Raw genomic sequence first — 27,913 nt, 5'->3', positions numbered from 1 at the left:
CTCGACGCTGGCAAAAAAAAACGAGTGCTCAAATTGAACTGCTTTGTGATTTTGCTACTTAATGATTTTCAAGTAAAGTTGATTTCAAACACTGAATTTAGGCAGAGGAATAGATGCAGCTAAAAAAGAAAAACAGAGTGTGCTGAGATGGTGTCGCGAGAGAGAAACAGAGAAAGATAAGCCAAAGTCTTAACAACTACAGTGTGACATCATAGGGTCCCTCCCTCTTGTTAATAATCCAGTATAGGTGGTCATACAATCACACACCCATTCCCAAACACACAAAATCATACCAAACAGTTTCTCTCACACAGTGTGCATTGACACCTGATCTGAGGTCACTTTAAAGGACAAGAAGAAAACGTATGATTCAAGTCAGAACTGTTGTAGATGTTTAGAGAGAAGAGGTTTGAGTGGACTATATGAGCTCTGTTTTGTGTGTTCTCTGAGACAAAAAGGACAACATGCGAGCCTTCCTCCTCTTCTTCCTCAGTGAGGTCTTGCTGCTGAGACTGAGCTCCGCAACCACCATGAAAGGTACTAAACTAAAGCAATTCAACCTTAGATTTTAGACAAGAATCAGAAATATTCAATCAAGACTGCCTGTATATCACTTTACAGTTTTAGCTGTTTCCAGCTATAGATTTAATCCATGTGCATGCAACTTATAAAATGATCTGCACGCAGAAGGAAAATCCTGCGTGCTGTTTGACTATTGTAATGCAGTCATTAGTGTGGTATGCTGTGGATGCATGGTGCCGGTTAAAGGGTGCAAACTCAGCTGTTGTCAGTCTGTATATACATATCTGTTTTCTTTTTGAGGTTGGGATGCTGAAATAATTAGCTATTATTGTGACCATTTTGAAGAGTGCGGTAAAAGAATTCATTAGAGATGTTTATGATTACACTGTAAATAATTTGTACTATATCAGCAATGAATATTTCAAAAGTCTATTAGCAGGTCATTAGAATGGATTTTTTATTGGATGTCAGTAATGGACTCTGTTGAAACTGCAACACAAATATTATGTGCATTGATGTCTTTATTGGCAGCAAATGCAAGATCACATCAAGAGGCAGGTCTGGCTTGTGTGTGTTTATTATCTGTTTTCTGTTAAAGCTTGAATCTATGCAGTGAGATTGTTAGAAACATTTGAGTGCATGAAAGCTGAGTGCATGGGCGTTGGTTAAATGTGGATTAATTTTGTTTACTTTTCGTTTGCTTTGCTGTGCAATATCAAAAATTACTTCACACTGAGTGTGTACTTAGTGTGTATGTGCCCGGATTTGTTTTGGCCTCATCGCTTCCCTTCTCCCGTGTCACGTGTAAGGTGCATGTAAGAGCAGACCCTTGTTGTGCAAACTGACATAAATCATATATACTGGCAGAAGTAAGCATCAACTCCGCTGCCACTAAGAACGGACCTCTTGATGCTGTCTTATTGTAACACACCTCATCCTTGACTAATTTACCCCAGGCCACCCATCTGTTAGGTCAGTTAAGTTCTCTAAATCCCTACTTGCCATGGAAACCTCTGTTTATCGATTCTTCATTGTCATGTGTTGCACACACTTTCCCAAAGGGAAAATTTATTTCTCAGACATTGCTCTTTCACAGCTCAGAGATCAGAGTTCTCAAAGATGTTTCAAGTGAATAATTCAAATTTCACACACTTTAATACACATTTCTGGTCTCATAGTGCGTGATTCATCAGTGCATGTTTCGTTAAAGGAAAATGTGTTTGTATTTGCGAACTTTCAAACAAATGAAATCATTTTGGCCATCTCTGAAGCAACTTGACTAACCACAAATAGGCCATGTGGGCTATTTTTGGATGGTAATTCAGCATAGTTTTAGGTTACTGCTGCCTTACTCAAACAACTTGAATTTGAGTGTGAACTTGAAGTTTGTCTTGCATTTCTTTTAAAAAACATTTCAGATATGGGTGCAGGCAATGGATGCTGGTTTGGCTAAGTCCACAACTATAAGAGACTATAAGATCTTGCATTTTTCTCCATTCTAGTGTAGAACACCCAATTTCCATGATCCAATCAATTCTGCAATATCCTGATTTACTCATATATATCATATTATGGAAGTAAAATGGGTAGTGAATGCCATTTTATTTTGTTAACTTTGTCTCAGATGTTTCTCCTGAAATTTCTTTAAAAAATTGAAACAACTGTTGATATACAGTGTATGTATAAAGATATAAATGATTCTGGATCACATGCATCTTCAAAAAACACTGTTCAAACATTTAGGCTCAGTTTTGTTAAAGAAATGTATCATTTCAATCAGAAAGGATGCATTAAATTGCTTGAAAGTGACAGTAAAGACTTTTACTTTACATTAGATCATTACCCAAAAAATTTTGAATCCTGAAATATATATTTCATAAATAAAAAGTTAAAAACAACAGCATTTATTCAAAATATAAATCTTTTCTAACAATATAAGTCTTAATTATGACTCTTTATCAATTTAACACATCCTTGCTGAATAAAAGTATTAATTTCTTTCAAACAAACAATTAAAGAAAACAATTACTGACCCCAAACTTTGAACAGCAGTGTATATTGTTACAAAAGTTTATATTTTAAATAAATGCTGTTCTTTTTAGCATTTAATTTATCAAAGAATCCTGAAAAAAGAATCACAGATTCCAAAAAATCTTAAGCAGCACATCTGTTTCCAACATTGATAATAAATCAGCATATTAGAATCATTTCTGAAGGATCATTTGATATTAAAGACTAGAGTAAAGATGCTGAAAATTCAGTTTCGCATCACAGGAATAAATTCTATTTTAAAATGTATTAAAATAGAAAAACACTATTTTAAATTGCAATAATATTTTCTGTATAAATGCACTCTTAATGAGCAGAAAAGATAAAAAAAAAAAAAAAAAAAAAAAAAAAAAAACCACCACAAATCATACTGATCCCAAACTTTTGAATGGCTGTGATCAAATAAATTCATCAGTTATAAATCAGCCTTAATGAATTTAAGTCTTTTATGAAAGTCTTTTAACTTTTGAATTCTGCTGTAGCTTTTGATAATTTAATTTTATAAGACTCATTATAAAGGGTTAAGATCATTCTGAAATATCAGACTTTTGATTGCATAATCTAGAAAATGGGCAAATCTGTGATATTGTGGAGATCTCTTCTGAAACTCTATAAGAGAAATATGCTAGCAGCAGGAAATCAATCAATCTCACTTCTGTCTAGGAGAAATCATAGTGTCAGCTTTAGTAGGTGACTATGTTTAATTGTAAACAAACACGCATGCAACAAGTGTTTTCTCACGTTACACCCACACATGATTCCTGACACATCTCTGCAACACAGCAGTTTGTCTGCTGCTTCCTCTGGGAATAGAGTTATAGAGAAACCAGCTCTGATGTAATAAGTGGGCTGTTTGTGTGATCCGGAGCTTTGTGCTCAATGCCAGGGGTTTCCCTCAAGCAGTAACAACTCTCTCTGGCATAGGACACTGTTTCATCATTCATTCTTTAGACGCATATTTATGAGAAACAAACCACAGGGGTATTGCACTGGGATTTTTTTACTTGTTTGTATTCTGTTGTCATAGTTCACAAAAAAAGTAATTATAATGGCAGAACGTGATGTTTATCAGGGACTCATCGCTGCTGGCAAGTGCATGGGTGCATGACCAAAACATTTTCGTTTTGACTGTAGAAGCGTAGCTTTCAGAAAGGAAAATCTGACAGTGGACTGATTGTTATTCCAAATCTCTTGGCAAAAACGTTGTAGATAGTCACATGACTTCTAATATCCCTAGCTGAAGTCAAAATGAAAATGTAAGGGACTGATGTGAGTCTGAGGGACTTTTCCTGTGTATCCCAGCGCAAAGACAAAACATGAGGGTGCGTATCAGTGCTGTTGGAGACACCATTGTATTCAAATTCATCCGGCCTCATGTGGACTCCACACTGGAGGGATATATCCTGGGATATGGCAGCACCATGTTCTCCAAACAATTCATCAAGCTACCCGAGGACGGACAACCCTATGAGACTGAGATAGGTATTGTCTTTCTCTCCAGCCTTTTTTCATAGAGTTGGTTGTTTATTTAACAGTAACTTCTCTGTTGTATAGATGCTGAGCCCAAATATCTGATTGCGGTACAGTCAAAGACTCCTGAGGAACCTAAGAAAAAATGTGCAGGTAAGCAACACGGTGCCACAAATTAAATGACAGAACAATTAAAGGGGCAGCTCACCCAAAAATGAAAATTCTGTCATTAATTACTCACCCTAATGTCATTCTAAATTTGTAAGACTTTCGTTCATCTTCAGAGCACAAATTAAGATATTTTGATGACATCAGAGAGATTTCTGATCCTGCATAGACAACAATGCAACTGGCACATTTCCAAGCCCAGAAACGTAATAAGGACATTGTTAAAATAGTCCATGTGACATCAGTTGTTCAACAATAACTTTAAGAAGCTATGAGAATACTTTTTATGTGCAAAGAAAACAAAAATAATGAGAAAAATAAATTTTTCTCCTTCAACCCACATCCTCCACCATTGTTATTAAATGAAGCTATTTTCGTTTTCTTTGCAAAAAAAGTATTTTCATAACTTCGTAAAATTACAGTTGAACTACAGTTGAAACTACGTTTCTGCGCTTGGAAACAGTTACATTGCTGTCTATGAGTCAGAAAGCTCTCAGATTTCATCAAAGAATTCTTAATTTGTGTTCTAAAGATGAATGAATGTCTTACAGGTTTGGAACGACATGATGGTGAGTAATTAATGACAGAATTATCATTTTTGGGTGAGCTATGCTTTTAACAAACAACATCTATGCAGACAGTGACCCCCAAAACCATTTGGACACATAAACCACTTAAAGGAGAAGTCCACTTCCAGAACAACAATTTAAAGATAATGTACTCACCCCTTTGTCATCCAAGATTTTCATGTCTTTCTTTCTTCAGTCGTAAAGAAATTATGTTTTTTGTGGAAAATATTTCAGGATTTTTCTCCATATAATGGACTGATATGGTGCCCTGAGTTTGAACTTCCAAAATGCAGTTTAAATACAGCTTCAAATGATCCCAAATGCAGTTGTAAGCGATCCCAGCCAAGGAAGAAGTGTCTCATCTAGTAAAACAATCGGTTATTTTCACAAGAATAATACAATTTATATACTTTTTAATGTCAAATGCTTGTCTTGTCTTGCTCTCCCTAAACTCTGTGTATTCTGGCTCAGGACAGTATGTCAAAAAACTCCGATCTCATGTTCTCCCTCAACTTCAAAATCGCTGTTTTACCATTTTTGTTGATCTTCTTTGCATGTTCACTTCTGCAGTGATGTAGGATGATTTTGAAATTATTTTGTGAAATAATGAAGTTGAGGGAGAAAATACGATTGGAGTTCTTCGACATACCCTAACTGTCTTGAGCCAGAATACACAGAGTTCAGGCAGAGCAAGACAAGACGAGCATTTGAGATTAAAAAAATATTTAAATTGTATTTTTTTAATGAATCAATTTCTTTAAGACTGAAGAAAGAAAGACATGAACATCTCGGATGACAAGTACATTATCTGTAAATTGTTGTTCTGGAAGTGGACTTCTCCTTTAAAAGGAATGTCATTGCATTAGATTTGCTTTTATATAACAGTTTACGGACTTGAAAATGACTCAAAGTTAATTCAATGTGTTACTTGCTATTTCTTTGTAATGAATTGTGAAATTTGCCAGAGATGAAAATTGTGTAATGACTGTAATGACTTATAACCTCCAGGGAAAGTGGATCTAGAGAAACCACTGAACATTGTGATCGGCTCAGTAACAGAGTCGTCAGTGCTGCTGTCCTGGGGGACGTTACTGACAGGCCCCTTCATGGACACCGTTCTGGAGGATTGTTTTGATGAAGGGTATGTGTCCTTGAGCATCTATGTGTGGACATATCCATGTACCGTGTGGGTGTTATCTGGATTTAATCAGTTTGTTGTTGACCTTCTCTCAAGATGTGTAGTTATTGCACTGACAGAAGATACAGAGCAGGCACAGGATCATGCGTGCAGACGCCCATATGTTCCAGAAACAACCAGACATTCTGATCACACATATTAATGGGCAAAACAACAGACTTTAATAAACTAAACAGTATCAGACAGAGTAAAATAGAAACGAAAAAGGAAACAGTAAAACACAGTAATAAAACTAACAGATGTTTGGGTGGAAAAACGATTTGGGTGTGTATGTATGCACAGACAAATACACATATTTATTTCTCTGTCATTGTGAGGACTTTGCATATATTGTAGTATGATGGGGGGTTTTTTATCTCCTACATGTTTATATTTTTTTTAAGACATCATTTAATATGTTTATGAAGTCAGTTTGCTCTTAGAGAGTGTTGGATGCCTGCTGCAGTGCAGCTAAATTATTTTTTTTTTTTTACAGTTTTTACTGTCCTTGTGGGGACACATGGTCCCTGCAATGTAGGCACAATATGACCAACACACACTGTCCTTGGACAAGTTAGTGGAAAGCTTGACCTCAGCCCTCTACAAAACAACTCATTTGATCCATAAAACCTTTATAAATGCCAGAAGGAAAAAGAGATTTTGAAAAAAAATGGAAAATAGGGTAAGCAGGGGCATCTATAGACATAAGTAATATCTGAGTGTAGCCTATTAGTGCCATATCATACTGAGATAATACCTGCAAGTGTAAAATATTCAACCGAGAGGTCTGAGTCTGGATTGCTGTTGTACCTCCTCTCAGACAGTTCACAGTCCGCTACAGAGAGAAGGAGCCCAGCAATACCTGGAACTACCAAACTTGTCCATCCACCAGCACAGTCATCGACAACCTCAAACCAGATGCTGAGTATGAGTTTGCGGTCCGAGCCGACACCGACACAGACAGTGGAGTCTGGAGTCCACCGGTCATCCATAACACAGCTGGTGTGTCCCATTACAAATCATTCATTTTGCAATGAATCATAGATTTTTATAATTATGGACTTTTATTGTGTGTTAACAAGTGTCTTGTTTGTTTTTATTGCTCCTGTAACATACTGTAACTAAAATGTTTACAAAACGTTTTTCCCTCGCAGATCAAATAATAGAGCCTTTCAAGGAACTGAACCAGGCAAAGCCTAAGGTAAGTAAACAGCTGTGCTGTAAGGACAACACTTTTGTTCTCTTGCTTTATCATTGTTTTTACTTTGGATATTGCTTTCCAAACAGAAGCCAGTCTTGCCACCAGTGCCAGGTAAAAGACATCTTTTCCTTCCTAAACACATTCACTGATAGTAGTAATGAATATAAAATATGTAATGACTTTTCCTGCCACTTTCTAGTCATAAACAACACTACACAGACCAGAGCAGCCCCTGTTCTCAAACACACTACCCCTCCAAAGCCAAGGACAACTTCAGGTAAATGACATTCTCTTACCTTTGAAGCCAAGCAAAATATTATGTTAGCAAATGGAATTCAAGCATAACACACACATCATACTGGACAGTTTTTACTGCATTCTGCCTACTATTTTTTTTTATTTGCCTTAATGCCACATTACCAACACATATACCTTGGCATGTATGTTGACCTCCGGTCATCATCTCGAAGAGAAATGTGATTATTTAGCATTCTCATTTATTTGAAGTAAAGTCATAATGGAGATATGTCATTATACATATGCAAGCTACAAAAATAGTATAAGTATGCTATAGTAGTTTGCTATTCTGAACATACCCATTGTCTATCTTTTAACTTTTTCTCTCCCATATATTTTCAGAAGTCTACTTGCATGTGAAAAAGCCACATTTCTACTTCTCTCTAGAAATGAAACAATTAATCATTTTTTATGACTACACACCTGGTTTTCTTCAGAAAATAGAGAGCCTGAATCAACATTGTAACTTAAAATGACATTTTTCCCTACGTTTCCAGCTTTAAATGTTTAGACATCTTTAACCACTAAACAAATTGAGTACACCTGCTTTTACTTACATTAATTAGCCATCTATGTAAAACAGACTAAACAATTCCTCTGTTTTATGTCTGTGACCTAAACTGTGTTTTAAATTAAACCGCTCATGCACATGTAGCAGGTCCCCGTCACTGTAATTTTAAAGATAAATTCCAAATAAATGTCCTTTATGTGTATCATAATTCCAGATGTGAATTGTTTGAAAGACACACACGCTGGAGCTTGCACATTTGAAATTCATCTAATGATTATAATCACTTTTCTTCTATGCAGATTAATTCCTGTTAAATGATTTTATTAAACCCTAAAAATGTCCCATTAACTTCTGTGACAGTAGAGCTGCGTGTCTCATTATTAAAAAAAAATGAACTCAGTGCCTTTTTATTTCTGTTACTGTCCTGTGTGTTCACTGCATTTTCACTGAATATCTGTAATACAAAATGTGTCTTTTTCTACAGTTCCATCAACAGTGCCAGAAAATCCCACGACAGTTCCTGACAATCCACCTACCTCAACCGAGGCCCTTCCTTCCTCTCACACATCTATCGTTCTGCCTTTGCCAAAGACCACAAGCACAGTTCAACCTCGAATCCCCACCAGCCATCCCAGTACAACCCAAGCAGATCTTCCCACAGAGCAACATACTAGCATAACCCCACAACAACCTACAACATCTCAGCCACAAACTTCCAGAACCCATCAAACCAGCACAACCCAATCACCACCCACTACAAACCAGCAATACACCATCAAAACGCAGATCTCAGTCAAAGATCAACCAATTACAGCCAAACAACTACTGAATACTGCCCAACAGCAGTTTAGTGAAACATCTTCTCCTAATCTACCTACAGCCAAACCACCAATTCCACCAACAAGCACTGTCAAGGAACATCCCCACCCATCTAAGAAACAAGACACCATAACTCAAGACAGTCTCCATACAAGAAAAATTCAGCCCACTACCAAGCAGCATCGACTGAACGCAGTCCAGCGTTCACGAGGCACGTCCAAACACCAAACCACTCATGCTTATTCTCCAACAACCACTTCTTACTATCAGTCAACCACAATCACACATTCTGAACAGCCAAACACCAAACCACCACCAACTACACAGAATTGGTCCACAAACAGCTATTCTCCGACAAGCCCAGCTTTGACTTCACCCACTACTTTAGCAAATACTGTCTTAGTAACAGACAAACAAGCAGATGTGTTAGTATCACAGCTGAAAACCGATGTTAGCACACATGCAGTATTGAGCACTAATCCAACCACGCCTGAAGAATTTTCTACATCCCATATTCCCACAACTGAAGATGCACCTCTTACCGAAAACATACAAGAACTGACACCACATCCTATATATCAACCCATAACATTTCAGTACCAGCCCAAACCCAGCACCACAACAAAGCTTTCCAGCACCACTAAACAGCAAACTAGCACTGATACATACAACCCAAAAACGGACTCCCAGATTGAAAATCGACAACCTACCCCTGAAGAACGGTTGCCAGGTACCCCAAAAAACCTACTAACCCTCACACCTCAAACAGCTTTCACCAAATCCGATGCCATTCAAAACTCACCCGTGGCGGAGAAGGTAACAGTGGGGACAAGTCATCCAAGTCGACCAGCGGGTAACTTCTCCCCTAGACATATGGTGAAGAAACAGGCTAGTTTTAGTCATTTAAAGCAATCTGGCAACGTAAAGTGCATCATTAAAAGAAGAAATTCACTTCCAGAATGAAAATTTCCTAAAAAATTTACTCACCCCCGTGTCATTCAAGATGTTTATTTCTTTCTTCAGTTTAAAAGAAATTACGGTTTTTAAGGAAAACATTCCAGGATTTTTCTCCATATGAGTGGAGTTTAATGGTGGCCAACAGGTTGAAGGTCCAAGCTGATTCATTGGGGTTCCATACGATTCCAGCTGTGGAATAATTGATCATGTTCTTAAAAAAAAATAATAATCGATATATTTCTTAACTACAAATGCTTATCTTGTACTAGCTCTGTGATGCACATTATGTAATCATGCACACGTGACGTAGGTGGAAGTACCGACCCAGTGTTTGCAAAGCAAATATGTAAAGAAAGTCAAATGCAGTGCGTACTCTAAGCTTTAAAAAAAAACAGTGATGTCTGGCGATTTCAAAGTTGGAGGAGAAAATGAGAGTTTTTTTTTGCCCAACCCACCTTTCTGAACCGGAGCACAGAGATGAAGAATTTTCCAATGTGGTGAAGATGTGCATGCGGATCGCAGAGCTAGTGCAAAACAAGCATTTGTGGTTAAAAAGTAAGTAAATTTGGATTTTTTTAATAAAATGACCAATCGTTTTACTAGATAAGATCCTTATTCCTCAGCTGGGATCGTGTAGAGCCCTTTGAAGCTGCACTGAAACTGCAAATTTGGACCTTCAACCCATTGGCCACCATTGAAGTCCACTATATGGAGAAAAATCCTGGAATGTTTTCCTCAAAAACCTTAACTTCTTTGTAAATGAAGAGAAAATACTTGAACATCTTGGATCACATTGGATTGAATAATTTATCAGGAAATTTTTATTCTGGAAGTGAACGTCTTCTTTAAGACAGGAGTGTCAAGTTGTGTTCCTGGAGGGCCTCTGTCTTGCAGAGTTTAGCTCCAATCCAAATTAAACACACTTAAATTAACAACTCAGGACTGCTGGAAATTTCCAGTCAAGTGTGTTGGAGCAGGTTGGAGCTAAATTTTTGCAGGACATTGGCCCTCCAGAAACACAACTTGACACTCCTGTCTTAAAGGAGACGTTCACTTCCAGAATAAAAATTTCCTGATAAATTATTGAGAAGCAGAATTGTACAACCCCGGTTTAAAAAGTTCTTTTACGTTTTTTACTCATTGTTATGCCATTTTTTAAATAACTGGTTCCTTTAACAGACGTGAATAATCCAGACAGGCTAAAAGCTAGTGAGCAGGGACCTTCTGAGAACGTTACAATAATAATTATAATATTTTCTACTTTGTATAAGACTTACGTAAGTCTGCCTCTGTATGTCAGCTAGTTCCAAGCCAAAGGAGGAACAGCTACTGTCACAGCCAACACATACAAATGAGGTGGCCAATAGGAACGAGGGTAAAGATATCAGCTCCATTTTTTTTTCCTCCTAAATGTGCTGTTTGTCACCTATCCGTATTAACCACATAAATCTTCATTGTACACAGTAGCGTTGTGATTGTCACCACCGCGTCATCCTGCTGGGCAATGCTATTACCACCTGACTAGTGCTGAAACAGCCCCACCTTCGCCCCTCAATTGTCTTTAAATCATCACCAACAGCACCAGCTCTTACATTACCATGCCATGCATTCACCTCAAGTGTCTGACTACTTCATCCACTCTGTCATAATGCTACGCACACCATTTCCACCATCTTCTCTTCTAGATCTGTTGGCTTCTGTTTCTGGATAGCTGGTGTTCTTTTGCGAGCTTCCCAGACTCATCCCCATTCAGTTAGTCAACAGATCTGCTGCCATAATCTTTAATCATTGTCTCCTTCCCATTGCTGACTATGTTTGTGTTTATTTAGGCAGAGGTATCTTCCGCAAACCTCCCTCTGAGTCCCACCCTTTGGCGCGAAATACTACACAAAGCCAGAGGCCTCGCGGCTTCAGGCAACCCGCTGGGTATCGTAACTCAACTCACAACGGGAAAAGGGGTATAAAAAATTTGAGGTCTTCACACCGACACAAACATAATTTTTCTTTTAAGTGGGGGCTTTAACTGTTCAACTTTCCTCTCATGCTTCCAGTAATGTATCCAGCCATCCTTATTTTCATTTATTCATTCATACTGTCATTCATTTTGTCGAACTGTTTTATTAGACTTTTTAAATGTTATGTAGCATGCAAATTCGTGTAGCACTGGGACTGTTTCACACCACACGCATATGCAGAAGCATGTAAGTGGAGCTGTAGTGTACACTGCAACGTTTTTCAAGGGAAAAGATAAAACAGATTTTTAGGTTACTGCACTGTCTATATATTTGAATTATGGGCATTTAAATAATTAAGATGTATTTATTTTATGGAAGTGGCTATTTGCACTAAATTGAATGTGAAAATAGCATATTTTCTTTGCGATATGCTATTTACACTAAGTGCAAATTAATTTTTTTTAGTAATTTTTTTTTTTTTTTTTTTTTTGTGGGTATTGCTATTTATACTACTTAAGTAGGGTCCAGAAGTATCTTTTGACAAGCTAAAGAAAATATAATGGTTGGACATTAACTGTTTTAGTCTTTAGTCTAGTTTTAGTGTAAGAACAAACAGTATGTTTTTTATGAATCTGACATAGTCTGAGTGAATCCAGAAGATTTTGTTTTCTGTAGATTCTATATAGTCTCTTTTTTTATTATTATGTTTATTTAACATTCTTAACTCACCTGACATTGTTAGACATGGCAAAAAGTTAATTGTGCACCCTGTGTATAAACTTTTATGAAGACACTACCAGTCAAAAGTTTTTGAACAATAAGATTTTTAATGTTTTTAAAGACGTCACTTCTGCTTCCCAAGCCTGCATTTATTTGATCCAAAGTACAGCAAATACAGTAAAATATTTTTACTATTTAAAATAACGGTTTTATATTTGAATATATGTTAAAATGTAATTTATTCCTGTGATCAAATCTAAATTTTCTGCATCATTACTCCAGTCTTCAGTGTCACACACATGATCCTTCAGAAATCATTCTAATATGCTGATTTGTTGGTCAAGAAACATTTTTGTTATTATTATTATTATCAATATTTAAAACAGTTGAGTACATTTTTTTTTGGATTCTTTGATGAATAGAAAGATCCAAAGTTCAGCATTTATATGAAATAAAAAGCTTTTGTAACATTATACACTGTACCATTTAAAAGCTTGAAGTCAGTATAATTTTTTAAAAGAAATTTTAGAAATTAATATTTTATTTAGCAAGGATGCTTTAATCTGATCAATAGTGACGATAAAGACATTTGCAATGTTTCAAAAGATTTCTATTTCAGATAAATGCTGTTCTTCTGAAATTTTTTATTCATCAAAGAAACCTGAAAAAGGATCATGTGACTGGAGTAATGACGCTAAAAATGCAGCTATGGAATCACAGGAAAAATGTACATTTTAAAATATATTCAAATGGAAAATGGTTATTTTGAATGGTAAAAATATTTCAAAATTTTACTGTTTTTGCTGTACTTTGGTTCGAAAAAATACAGGCTTGGTGAACAGAAGAAAAAAACAACATTAAAAATCTAACTTGTTAAAAAACGTTTGACTGGTATTGTATGTCTGGTTGATTGTGTAGGCCTATGTAGTTGTATATTGTATATAGACATTCTTCTTTGCACATGGTTTCTCGGGTGGGTTTTAAATTCATTTGTTTAAGGGACTCTTAGGACTTGTCGACAAGATTCATGTGTTATCTGCAGGGAAAAGACACACATACATACGCAAACACAGAGTCTATCTCTTTCTGCCAAAAGTCTGTTTCCCATCCTGTCTTCTTCACACTGTCATTTAATACTGCATAACAGCTGATTACTCCTGTGACACCTGATACTACAGCTCGAACTGTGAAGTTCAACTTTTTTGTTATTTAAGTCCTTTATTTTTTTTATTTTTTTTTTTTTTTACACATCTGGTCTCTTACTCTAATGTTTACCAACTTGGTCCCACTTTATAGTAGGTGGCCTTAACTACTATGTGCTTATTTCAAAAAACAAGTACAATGTACTAATTGTGTTCATATTGTATTGCAAAACACTGCTGCTGCTATTGAGGTGGGATACGGGTAAAGTCAGGGACAGGTTTGGTGGTATGGTTAGGTTTAAGGGTGGGTTAAAGTGGGTCACATTTAAATGATTCTTTTTCATTTGTATTAGCTTTGATTAAAACTTTTTTGTATTACGGCAGTGGCCGATGGTGAGCGTCATCGAGGACTTTTGGCGCCCAAATTTCCGAAGGGAACCAGAAAGCAATATGGTAAACTCCTTCATAGATTTTAAATGCATGTATTAGAGGTTATCTCATAATTTCTCATATTCCCATTAGAATGTGATGTTAACTGTAGTTGCAAAGCCTGGTGTTGTGTTCTTTAGTTTATGGATTGATTTGTGGTCCCTGTCCCAGAAAACTGTGAATTCAATTGTGCACAGTGTTAACTTGGATACAGTCTTAACATGATGTCTGAGATAGATGTTCCTGTTTGGTAGAAAACATCTCCTGTCTGAAGAACGATTCCCTTGCAGCTGGATTTCACGACCATTCTGGGCCAAAAGAAAATATTTATGTGCTGTTCATGTCATGATGGATTTTCAGAGCTTATGATTCTTTGGAAAAGCATGACAGATCAGCCATTGATCAACTTCGCCAGGCCTCTCTAGCTCTCTTAGACCCGCTCTCATTTTCTCCATCACCCGCTCCCAACCAAAGACAGCACTGAAACTGAACTTTAGATAATCAGATCACTCTGCTTTTACCCAATTGCTCATCCCATCTAACCTATCCGACTCCTATTAGAAAGCCTGCTGCCTTGAACACATTTGGCAGACATATGATTACTTGAGGAAATTGTGAAACTGTTCTTCATCCAACTTTTCTTAAAATCCTATTCATCCTAAATTCGATTCCTGAAATTGACGAATGTTTAGCGAATCGCATATTGGAATAATAGACCTTAACAGAGATGGCTTTTGGAAATAATTACGTTTTGAAATTGATTCATTGATGGGCTTTGGTCAGTATTATCCTGCACTTCTATTTTGAGTGAATATCCAGCATTATAGCCTTGTAGTTCTGCATTCCATCATAGCAGTGGTCCCTCAGAGCTGTTTTTGGAGAAGCTGCAGCCCTGAGAGTCTGGACAGCATTAAAAGATCCCATTTGGCTCACACAATACTCTGACTGTGCGGACATTAGCCTGATGTCATGCATTATTTTTTTAATTCCAACCATGTGAATGTTACGCAGAACATTCTTCACCTTCACTTCTAAATCATAGTCAGTGTGCAGTGGTTTTTGACCTTGGAGATTTACAATCATGTGAAATATCTGTTGCGTATGCTGATGTGAATTTTTTGTTAGTGAAAACAAAATTTAAAAGACCAACACTAAGAAAAAAGTCTTACTTTGAACTTTTCAGCAGCTCGTAGCAGCTCCAGCTGTCGTTTTTGTTCAAATTAATGTCAGATACAGCACAATTATGTTGTGCTTAGACTTTTCACTGACTCCTTTATTAACCACAAACAATTACTCTGTATCTTCTACTAGTTTGCCTTCTTCTTTTACAGTGAACACAAAGCTGAACCAGGTCTCAGAGACTAAACAAAAAGGTGAGGACACTGACCGATAAAGATATCAAAGTCAATACAGCGACTTGTTGGACTTAAAGGAGTCCACTTCCAGAACAAAAATGTACACATAATTTACTCACTCCCTTGTCATCCGAGATGTTTGTGTCTTTCTTTGTTCAGTCGATAAGAAATTATGTTTCTTGAGGAAACAAATTAAAGAATTTCTCCATATAGTGGACTTCAATGGTGCCCCCAAGTTTGAACTTCCAAAATGCAGTTTAAATGCAGCTTCAAATGGTTCTACACACTCCCAGCTAAGGAAAAAGGGTTTTATCTAGCAAAACGATTGGTCACTTTTGAAAAAAACGTTTTTTTAACTTTTTAACCTCAAACGCTCGTCTTGTATAAGTCCGTGTGAACTCTGTTTTTTTTCCGGTTCAAGACAGTTAGGGTATGTCGAAAAACTCCCATCTAGTTTTCTTCCCCAATTTCAAAACTGCCCTACATCGCTGCAGAAGTACCAACCCAGTGTTTACAAAGTGAACATACAAAGAGAATTAAACGCCCTTTACAAAAAACTGGTAAAACAATGTTGAAGAAAAAAACAAGACGGGAGGTTTTAACATACCCTAACTGTATTGACTGGTGAACATGATTTCGCCAAGTACACCATGTTCCTCATGTTCATCAACATCCTTGTTGATCCTGGAACAACATTTCAATCAGCCAATCAGAATTGAGGGATAACTTTTCAGGAAATATCACTTTTAGACTTAGGATAACAGTTTGATGCTTCTACACCTTTCTTAATCAGCTATCATTTCCCTCTGATTTTAGGAATAAATTGTGGTTATGGTTAGGTTTAGGGGTAGGGATTGGGTTAAGTCTATATTTTTGGACAGTAATGTTGATCCAGGATCAACAAAACATGTTGATCCAGGAACATGTCTTGCTTGGCAAAATCACGGCGACCGTATTGACTAGGAATGTGACAAGATCTCGCGACGATCTCCCCATAAAACATTTTGCAGTGTTTACATTAGAACTGCATTCGATTAATCCTTAAAATATCAAGATCTTGATTCAAACACCCACGCGATCTTACTCCCGAATGACAACGATTTAGCTGTGTCTATTAGGACTGTTTCACATCGCGTGTCAGTGGAGTGTGAGCACGTTTTGTCGCTGCCCATGTTAATGAATCAGAGGGTCGAGGTAAATGTGAACGCAGAAAGAGCAACACAAACACTCTTTTTAACCACATTATAATTATTATTTCTGAGTTACAGCACTTTATAAAAGTTCATAGTTTGGGTATAAACACTTATTGTCTACAGTAGCGATCAAAACGAAAGTATCTTAACACTGTATGTATAGTAACGCTTATCCTCTTCCGCCAGGAGGTGGCGACAATTGCCCGTTTAAAAAAAGTATGTCAATGAATCATTCATTCAGGAGATTTTAATAGTTAAACAAGTCTTAATGAAGTGAGACGCTGACTCCATCATTGAATGTTTTTTGTTTGTTTGTTTAAATAAATATATATTTTTAAAAGACTTAAGCAGTGAACAGTTTGTCAGAACCACTAGTAAATTACGTTATTTTGTTTGCAGAGACGAGATAAGACAAGCATTTAAGGTTAAAATGTATATAAATTATATAAAACGAAAATGACCGATCATATCGCTAGATAAGACCCTTTTTCCTCGGCTGGGATCATTTAGAGCCATTTGAAGCTGCAGTTAAACTGCATTTTGGAAGTTCAAACTTGGGGGCACCATTGAAGTCTACTATATGGAGAAAAATGTTTTCCTCAAGAAACATAATTTCTTGTTGACTGAAGACAGAAAGACATGAACATCTTGGATGACAAGGGGGTGAGTAAATTATCTGTAAATTTTTGTTCTGGAAGTAGACTTCTCCTTTAATGCATGTGTGTTTCTTGCCAATTTATGAAACATTTTCCATGTTAACCTTTAGAAAAGATTACTCATCTGAAGCAGAAGGACCCTGTTCCAGATCTAAAACCTCTGTCTCCACCCGCTACTGAAAGACCAGCCAAACAACTGCCTTCATCGACAACAGCACCACAATCTACTTTTGAGGGTAAGCTCTACTAATGCGAGTTATGTCATTTATGGGACATTCTACCGAATTGGTCCGAAGTCGGGGTTGGAAACGTCTTGAAAAAAATGTCTTTTTCCAAAACACTGGTATGTATGCAAATTGTATAATATTCAAGGTACACATTTCTAGTAATTGTGCAGTTAATTCTCATATTGTAATTTCAGCAAGTTTTGGAATATTTAACCTCTCCCCAAATTTGTCACTACCGAAACACTGTAATAAAATTTAATTAGAAGGGTTACATACACCTATTACGATTTTGCTTACATGTACATTGTAAATATATATTTTTGCCATTGTAAATTTTTTTCAGAGGTAAATCAATATTCAAACTAATGAATCCTTTTATTTATTTTACAATTAAAAGCTCAATATCAATATCAATATCAAAAATCAATATCTATTACATTTTTAACAATATTTCAAGTGTAATTTAAGACATTTGTTGTATTTTGAATCCAGTTTTTAATTGTAAAAGGCAAAACGTTGATCATACTGTTTTCAAAGTTAAGGATTCATTAGTTTGAATATGCATTGAACCAAAAAAATAACATCTTATTTGATAATTCAGTATACTTTATTTTTGACAAAATGTTTTGGTAGTGACTGCGTATTTTCTATAGTGATGGTAATGTTTTGGTAACAACCACATTACATTACAGAATTTTAACCCACATGCTAAAACACTACTAAAACATATTAAAATACAAAAAAAAAATTGTATAACGGTAGTTATATATTTAGTATATATATATATTTAGTTTATTTTCCACAAATAAAGGACTTTGTGTTCCCCTTTGTCACTACCGAAGCAATGATGACATGTTTCGGTTGCGACTGTTTAGGAAGTGACAATTTTATGGGATAACACCCCTCAAAAAAACAAAGATGTCACTACCGAAACACCACCAAATGTTTTCATGGTGACTGTTTCGGTAGTGACAATTTTAGATACTTGAACCTAGCTTAGTGATGCTAGTCAGCACATGGTTAGCTAGCACAGTTCTGAACAGTGGTACACACATAAAAATTAAATGTTATGGAATAACACCCCAAAAAATGTGCTTAATTGCAAAAAAAGATGTTTGGTAATGACGTTACGCACAGATTTTCAGATTTTCAGACCTTTGAACACATCTTGTAGCTATGAGAGAGAGGGACACATAAATATTTCCTGATCATAAATGTAGGGGTGTAATTCAATCTCAGCCAATGGACTAAAACATACACTGTTTCGGTAGTGGCATGAAAAATATTTTTTACATAAAGTTTCATTATTTACAAAGAAAATATAAAATACTTTTAAAAACAACAATGAAAAAAAAAACAAAATATATATATATATATAGATATATATATATATATATATTTCAGTATCATTTTCAATATCAATATCAAGCTGAAAATTAGGGGTTAGAGTTCAGGACAGCCACCTTCCAATTAAAAGTACCCAATAAATGATGATTTTATATATTTTAGACTTACTGATATTTTAAATATTATTGTGGGTTTCAATAGATAATAGAAGGATCTTAGTAAACATCTAAGATTTAAATACTTAAATGCTTTTTAAATGTTTTTTGGTTGTTGGACAGCAGTTTGCACCAATTCTATATAATGGCCCTTATATGATTTTTTTTTATATAGAGAACTATGGTGAAAACAACACACAATGCTAAAATTAGAGTACTTCACGTTCTCCTGAAGTACTGGAAACATGCAGGACGATCTTTTGAGAATGAGAGAATTTGTGTATGTAACAGAGTTGGAGTCTTGACCTTGTTGTCTTGTGTTTTATGTATGCCTTTGGAATCTTAGGGAGTCGTTTTGACACAGGCAACAGCTCATTCAGTTCTCATCCCCGCTCTGAAGTGGATGCCACGGGGAAGAAACGCTTCATAGGTAAGAATATGGGCTAAAAGCATTAATATATTAAACCTATAGCACTGTCAGACAGAATTTGACCTCTGATTTGCTGTCCTCTATTTGCAGCGTCTCACGTGGTCTATAGAACTGACAAACGGCCAGAGGAGCCCTGCTCTGTCACTAACTCTCTCAGCTTCTTTCCTGAGGAGGAGGTGGGATACCTAAATGTCACTGGCCCACCCAAGACCCCTCCATCTAACCTTACTGTGCTCACAGTGGAAGGATGCCCCTCCTTTGTCATCCTTGACTGGGACAAAACAGACAATGAGACTACAGGTAGACATTTGACTGCTGTCTTTACTGACTTTAAACTAGAGACAATGGGTGATGGACAGCTTGAGAAATGAATGGGAAAAGTTGCAATGCCCAATATGGCAGCTGTTGGAATGAAAGTTAAAAGAGCCAACTGCCTTTTTGATGGATGCGGAGACTATTTTTTACCTCTGGAATGTGCATTAGCTGGGCAAGCCTGAAAAATATTAGTTTTTAGCGTTTGTTTGAGCTTAGGAAGCAAAATTTATGATACCATTGTTGTCAGACTTTATTGCTAATTTGAAATATAGCTTTGAAAAGCTCTGTTGACAAATCTTAACAGATTTTTAGTCTTTCTTCATTCCAGAAGTTATACTTTATGCCCATTACCTAGAAAGTAGCTGTCTAGATGGCCGCCAGGTGAACTGGTTTGACTTGAGAGGACTTTGGTTAAACTTAATTTAGTTGGATCTTAACTAGATATATGAGATAGATAATTGTTACTTTCTGCCTTGGAATAAAGGAGATACATTACCATTCAAAAATTTGGGGTTGGTAAGAAACTGTAATATTGTGAAATCTTATTGCAATTTAAAATAACTGTTTTCTATTTGAATATATTTTAAAATGTAATTTCGTCCTGTAATGGCAAAGCTTTAGTCTTCAGTATCAAATGATCTTTCAGAAATCATTCTAATGTGTTGATTTGGTGATCATGAAACATTCCTTATTATTATCACAATTGCATTATTTGATAATTGGAAAAGTAAAAACAAAAAACTGACCAATAACTTTTTAACAGTAGTGTTTGAATCCAAAATTCCAAAATGTTAATGTAGTTAATTGAATAAAATAAGGCAGCTCAAACATCTCATCTGGGAAACATCTCCTTTTGTGTTCCATGAAAACTTTAAAACAACAAATTATGTTTCTCTTGTATCAATAGAATATGAGGTGGTTTCCTCCACCAAGGGTCCGCATGGAGAGGAGGTGTCCATCCAGACAACAAATCAAACACATACAGCTGTGGAGAACCTGAAACCAGAGAGCAGGTATAAAGACACCCACACAAAGACATCAAGTTTTTTGTCATGGACTTCATTAGTTCTTAAATTAAGCTAATTGTAACTGCTACACACTAACCCTGTTGAAAAAAGCATATGCTGGTTAGGTGTGTTTTGAAGCATGGCTTCTGGTTTGAGCTGGTTTAAGCTGGTTCTTAGCTGCTCATGTGTAGGTTCTAAGATGGTCCTAAGCAACTAGCTCCTGCTCAGGACCAGCTTAGGACCAGCACATGACCAGCTGAATCCAACTCATGACCAGTTAAGAATCGGCTTAAACCAGCTCAAACCAGCAGCCATGCTTCAAAACATACCTAACCAGCATGTGTTGGATTTTTCAATAGGGAAGCCATAGTCCTGCCCTTACAGAAACCTTTAAACATATTTATTTACATGTTTTCACTGTTGGGGTGTAAAGTTCCCCTTAATGTTTGTTACAATAAAATACACCTTATTAGTAATATTTGGTTGTCCGCCCTGGTGAAAAAAACAGCATATGATGGTAGTAATGTTTTGATGCTGGAGTGCTGGTTAGGTATGTTTTGATGCTGGTTTATGCTGGTCCTTAGCTGGTTTATGCTGGTCCTTAGCTGGTCATGTTGCTGGTCAAGGACCAGCATAAACCAGCAAAGGACCAGCATAAACCAGCTAAGGATCAGCATAAACCAGCAAAGGACCAGCTTAAACCAGCTAAGGATCAGCATAAACCAGCTAAGGACCAGCTTAAACCAGCTAAGGATCAGCATAAACCAGCAAAGGACCAGCTTAAACCAGCTAAGGATCAGCATAAACCAGCAAAGGACCAGCATAAACCAGCTAAGGATCAGCATAAACCAGCAAAGGACCAGCTTAAACCAGCATCAAAACATACCTAACCAGCACCCCAGCATCAAAACATACCTACCAGCTTATGCTGGTTTTTTCGCCAGGGTGATCAACATAATATTGGTTCGGAATTATTATTAAAGGAGAAGTTCACTTCCAGAATAAAAATTTCCTGATAATTTTCTCATCCCCATGTCAAAACTTGATGTTCATGTCTTTCCTTCTTCAGTCGCAAAGCAATTAGAACTTCAAAGGTGGCCAAGGTCCAAATTGCAGTTTCAATTCAGCTTCAAAGGGCTCTACATCATCCCAACCAATTAAAACTTATATACTTTTTAACCGCAAATGCTCATCTTGCACTAGCACTGTGATGAGCGTCTACAACTTGCGCGTCTACACGCATCACATAATCACGCTGAAATGGTCACACTCAATTATTTCTGCGTCTGTGTACTTCGGTTCAAAAAGGTAGGGTAGGGCAAAAAACTCCAACTTCAAAGTCATCTGACATCGTTGTTTTACCTTTTTTTGTAAAGGGCATTTGACTTTCTTTGCACGTTCGCGTTGTAAACACTGGGTCGATACTTACTCACGTAATGCGTGAGGTCAGGCTGGTGCAAGACGAGCATTTGTGGTTTAAAAGTACATACATTTTTATTGTTTTTAGAAAACTACCAATCGTTTTGCTATATAAGACCCTTATTCCTCATCTGGGATCGTGTAGAGCTCTTTGAAGCTGCACTGAAGCTGCAATTTGGACCCTCAACCCATTGGCCACCACTGAAGTCCACTATATGGGGAAAAATCCTGGAATGTTTTCTACAAAAACTTTAATTTCCTGTGACCAAAAACAGAAAGACATGAATATCTTGAATCACATGGGGATAAGTAAATTCCTTTAACTCCATTTTCTCTTGTAGTTATGAATTCAAAGTTACACCCAAGAATGAGCTGGGTTCAGGTCCAGCCAGTGAACCGGTCACCTTCAGTACTGAGTCAGGTAAGCTGAGAAGAAATGAAAATGAATTCAATTATGAATACATTATATGTTCAGAATATGTGTAAGAGTCTCAGCTAAAAGCTCCAGAGCTGAAACCGCAATCTGGTCTGAGGTCATTGTGAAATCATTTGGCCCATCCAGTGAATCTGAGCTCTGTTTGTTCCAGAAGTGTCACTAGGCCAGTTGTATCAACAAGAGAAGCTTTAATGGTTTTTACTTTCAGAGTTTTTTCCAGTACATTTTACGTTCATCTCAAGCCATACAAGAGACTGACAAAAACAGACCTAAATATCAATCATTCTTCACATTAATCTCATTTAAATCTCATTCCTGCTTCAAAACATTCAAAAGCATTGTAATCAGTCACAAGTTACGTGAAAACCGATTATGTTTGACATCACTGAGCGATTTAAAGAAACTGGCGAGTCGGGCGAGGGTAATGTAAGAATGAGACATCAAGTTCACATGTGTGTGTAATTGGCAATGAACTTTTGCTGTAATGTATATGTATAATTAACATATAAGCATTACTGTCAGCAGTGAGATTAATGGGCCTAATGTTCAACTAATAGTTCCAATGTGTTCGCTCTTCAGGGTCTATTACACTTATTTACTGTAGGTAAACTGGCCCTGATAGACTGCCAGAAAATAATAATAACCATGAGGATATCTGACACAAGCTCTGGAAAATTGTACATCATGATAGAGAAGACAACTCAGGGAAATTTCTTGGGGCTTTGGATTTTTAATAACTTAAGACCAAAACCATGCTGTTTCATTATATTTAGGCATTGAGCGTAGTAATAATAATGTAATAATTACCTGAATGGCTTATTTTTAAAGGGATAGTTCACTCAAAAATGAAAATTCTGTCGTTAATAGATCACCCTCATGTTGTTCCAAACCCGTAAGACCTTCGTTCATCTTCAGAACACAAATTAATATATTTTAGATGAAATCCAAAGAGAAATCAGCTCTCGGCTTCATCAAAATTATCTTAATTTGTGTTCTGAAGATAAACAAAGGTCTAACAGGTTTGAAACGACATAATGGTGAGTAATTAATGACAGAGTTGTAATTTTTGGGTGAACTAACCCTATAAGTTGCAGTGACGTCATTTTCCTTCTGCTTTGCAGCTGATCCTCGCGTGAGTGAGATTCAAACTGGTAAGAGCTTCAGTCACCTCAAGCATACAACATTAAAAAACAGAAAGACACAATATTCCTTTACAAACTGTTCATGTGTGCCTAATTTATACTGGCTCTCATAGGTAAAAATGCCATCTGGTCATCGTTTCCATTCAAGTCTGACTCATACTCCGAGTGCAATGGGCAGATGTTTATAAAGCGGACCTGGTACCGCAAGTTTGTGGGTATCCAGTTGTGCAACTCTCTTAGATACAAGATCTACCTGAGCGACACTCTAAATGGTTCGTATTAACCAATTACAGACTCACCAAATACAGCTGAAGTCACAAGTTTACATACACCTTGCAGAATCTGCAAAATGTTAATTATTTTACCAAAACAAGAGGGATCATAAAAAATGCATGTTAATTTTGTTATTTAGTACTGACCTGAATAAGATATTTCACATAAAAAACATTTACATGTAGTCCACAAAAGAAAATAATAGCTGAATTTATGAAAATAACCCTGTTTAAAAGTTTACATCCTGTGTTGTTACCTGAATGAACCACAGCTGTGTGTTTTGTTTTGTTTTTGGTTTAGTGATAGTTGTTCATGAGTCCCTTGTTTGTCCTGAACAGTTACACCGCCCACTGTTCTTCAGAAATTCTTTGGTTTTTCAGCATTTTAGTATATTTGAACCCTTTCCAACAATGACTGTATGATTTTGAGATCCATCTTCTCACACTGAGGACAATTGTGGGACTCATATGCAACTATTATAGAAGGTTCAAACGCTCACTGATGCTTCAGAAGGAAACACAGTGCATTAAGAGCCAGGGGGTGAAAATTTGAAAATAAATTTAAAATTTAAAGTAAATTTAGCTTTTGTTTTCTGGGAAACATGTAAATATTTTCTGTAGCTTCTGAAGCACAGTACTAAATGAAAAACATATATGATATTTAGGCAAAATAAGAAAAATGTACATTCTTCATTCTGTTCAAAAGTTTTCACCCCTGGCTCATAATCGTTTTTCCTTCTGAAGCATCAGTGAGTGTTTGAACCTTCTGTAATAGTTACATATGAGTCCCTCAGTTGTCCTCAGTGTGAAAAGACGGTTCTCAAATTCACATTTATGGAAAGGGTTCAAGTACACAAAAACGCTGAAAAAACCCCCCAAAGAATTTATACCTGAAGGTCCCATAAAAATCACTGAACAAAACAAACAAAAAACACAGCTGTGGATCATTCAGGTAACAACACAGTATTAAGAATCAAATGTATGTAACTTTTGAAGAGGGTCATTTTTAAAAATTCAACTATTATTTTTTCTTGTGGACTATATGTATAACATCTCTTATGTGAAATATCTCATTCAGGTCAGTACTAAATAAAAAAATAACATGCGTTTTGTATGATCCCTCTTATTGTGTTCAAATAATTAACATTTTGCAGATTCTGCAAGGTGTATGTAAACTTTTGACTTCAACTGTATTTCTGCTGTGAGCCACTTAGTCACTTATTAGTTTTTTCTTTCTCCAGGGAAGTTCTACAGCATAGGAGATCAAACAGGGTACGGTGAGGATCACTGCCAATTTGTTGACTCGTTCCTGGACGGACGAACCGGTGGTCCTATTCCACCAAATCAGTTACCACCCAGAAAAGGTTTCTAATAAAAACATTTTTTTATTTAACAAAAACACAGTAATCTAACACTAGTACACAAGATATGACAATTTCTCCTGTCCTATCAAGGCTTTTACCGGGCCATGCGTCAAGAACCTGTCAAGTTTGGGGAGATCGGAGGAAATTCAATGATCAACTATGTGGCCTGGTACGAGTGTGGAATACCCATTCCTGGGAAGTGGTAGGACCCCGAGGAGCAGATGGAAGACGTGACAAATAAGAAATGTCAGCTAGCAAAAGAGAACAGCCTTTTTATGCAGAGAATGTGTACAGAGAATGATTTCTTTAGAGTATGTATCTGTCGGGCACATATAGAATTATTTATAAGCTGAAATAGTGCAGCAAACGTACAGAGAGCTGAATGAATGTTATGTGTTGAGATTAAGAAGTTTAACTTTTGAGAATATAGGGAAGCAGGCTCCCTCAAGGCTAAATGAATGTGTATATTATTTATCAAAAAGTTATATATGCCACTGAAACAAAAATTACCACAGCCAACCTAAAGGAATGTTCCAGGTTTTGTGGACAGCATTTATGACATTGTCATCACAGAAAATAATTTGCAAAATTTTTTTTCACAGTAATGTAAAGCATATATACAATATAAATATATATTAAAATTGCTTTTTGTCTTTTTAGCTTTAAGATTGTCTAACTCATCTATTTAGTGGCGGTATGATGAACGGCTTAATCATTGCAAATGTAAAAAGGATTAGCTCACTCCAAGATTGTCATCCAAGAATTTTTTCAGTTGAAAAGAAATTAAGGTTTTTGAGGAAAACATTCCAGGATTTTTATCAATGTAGTGGACTTCAATGGTGACCAACGGGTTGAAGGTCCAAATTGCAGTTTCAATGCAGCTTCAAAGGGATCCACACAATCTCAGCCAAAGAATAAGGGTCTTATCTAGCAAAACAGTTGGTAATTGTCTAAAAAAAAAAAAAAAAAATACAAATTTATATTCTTTTTAACCACAAATGCTCATCTTGCACTAGCTTGACCTCATCCATTACGTAATCATGCATGCGGAATTGCTAACCCAGTTTTACAAAGCAAATGTGCAAAGAAAGTCAAGCCCTTCAGTGTAACAAAAAAAAAACAAAAAAAAACCCAAACACAATTTGAGTCAACTTAAAATAGTTTGTTACCCTGCTGCCTTAAAATTTTAAGTTCAGTCAACTCAAATAGGTTTATTCAACTTGGAAAGTTGTACTAAGTGACAACTTAGATATTCAAGTTGACTGAACTAAAAAAAATGGTTTGTTAAACTTAAGAGCTGTATTTGTTACCCGTCTACCTTAGATATTTCAGTTGTTTCAACTTACAATTTTAGGTTGTCACATAGTAAAACTTTACATTTCAAGTTGACTAAACTTTTTTTGAGTTGACTGAACTTAAAATTTTTATGCTGAGGGGTAACAAATTATTGTAAGTTGACCCAAATTGTTTTTAACAGTGTTTACTAAATAGGTAAAACAGATTTTGGACGATTTTTAAAGTTGGAAGTGAAAATGAGCTGGAGTTTTTTGCCCTACTCTACCTTTTTGAACCAAAATACACAGATGAAGAGCTAAAGTGTCTTTTCCAACGTGATTACGCACATACACATTGCAGAGCTACTGAAAGACAGGCACTTGTGGTTAAAAAGTATATACATTTTCATTTTTTCGGAAAATGACTGATTGTTTCGCTAGATAAGACCTTTATTCCTCAGCTGGGATTGTGTAGAGCCTTTGAAACTGCAGTTTGTACCAACAACCTGTTGGCCACCATCGAAGTCTTTCTTCAAAAACCCAGATTTTTTTTCAACTGAGGAAAAGACGACATGAATGTCTTGGATGACATGGGGGTGAGTAAATCATCAGGTAATTTTTATTCTGGAAGTGAACTTCTCCTTTAAGGTGCATATTTTTATGTCAACAGTCCTTTTTTGGACCTTGCAAGTGTTTGCAAAAATGACCAGGTTTACTGGCTTTATATGGTCATGGCAAGAGTTGAAAAAGTGTACAGCACATCTGTACAGTTATTACTCTAGTCTTATGTGAATATTCTAATTAAATCATTTGGCTTTATGAAATACTTTGTATTTTAATGTTTATCCGGGTGCAATGCTTTGCCCCATTGACTTTCATTGTAAGTGCTTAATTTTGACCACTTAGACTTGAATTTTTTTCTGTTATAGTCAGTATGTCACAGATGCTGTTAACAACATTCTGAATGTACTAAACCCAAAAGCATTCCTTCACAGCTCAAACGCAATGTTAAACAAGGGATTTAAAGACTAGGTCATATAAACTGTTGTTCAAAACATGCAGCTTTTCAAGTAATTGTAATTCTACTATTTCTGAATGTCAGAAATGCAACATCTCTTTAACAAGGAAGTCTATTGTTTTGTACAGAAGTTCAGTGACTCATGATTTCCAGAGAAAGCTTTTAAATGCCAGATTTTATGTAACATGTTTTTACATTGAAACTTTTATATATTTTATAAGGTTTATAATGAATCTGCTTTACCAATAAAAGCACAAGCAGTTTATTTTATGATCTCTCTTTTTTTGTGACCACAGTTTAATTTTTTTTTCTGAATC

General features: G+C 36.2%; 1 protein-coding gene across 1 annotated transcript; it reads left to right on the top strand.

Moving 5' to 3' along the window:
- Nucleotides 1-257: 257 nt before the first annotated feature.
- Nucleotides 258-27,477, top strand: LOC127170721 (target of Nesh-SH3). The gene is made up of 22 exons (XM_051118919.1): nucleotides 258-537; nucleotides 3,874-4,053; nucleotides 4,126-4,194; nucleotides 5,787-5,919; nucleotides 6,776-6,957; nucleotides 7,110-7,156; nucleotides 7,243-7,267; nucleotides 7,356-7,433; nucleotides 8,449-9,636; nucleotides 11,041-11,115; nucleotides 11,570-11,698; nucleotides 13,942-14,010; nucleotides 15,318-15,359; nucleotides 17,301-17,426; nucleotides 19,266-19,349; nucleotides 19,440-19,649; nucleotides 20,572-20,677; nucleotides 22,432-22,511; nucleotides 23,648-23,677; nucleotides 23,782-23,940; nucleotides 25,182-25,304; nucleotides 25,395-27,477. The coding sequence occupies exons 1-22, from the start codon at nucleotides 465-467 to the stop codon at nucleotides 25,508-25,510; spliced, it is 3,324 nt and encodes a 1,107-aa protein (XP_050974876.1). The 5' UTR covers nucleotides 258-464; the 3' UTR covers nucleotides 25,511-27,477.
- The last annotated feature ends 436 nt before the right edge of the window (nucleotides 27,478-27,913 follow it).

Source organism: Labeo rohita, chromosome 9 (genome assembly GCF_022985175.1).
Source record: "Labeo rohita strain BAU-BD-2019 chromosome 9, IGBB_LRoh.1.0, whole genome shotgun sequence".
Classification (NCBI taxonomy): Eukaryota; Metazoa; Chordata; class Actinopteri; order Cypriniformes; family Cyprinidae; genus Labeo; species Labeo rohita.
The sequence above is the reverse complement of the archived record's forward strand: the minus strand, read 5'-3'. Positions and strand labels throughout refer to the sequence as shown.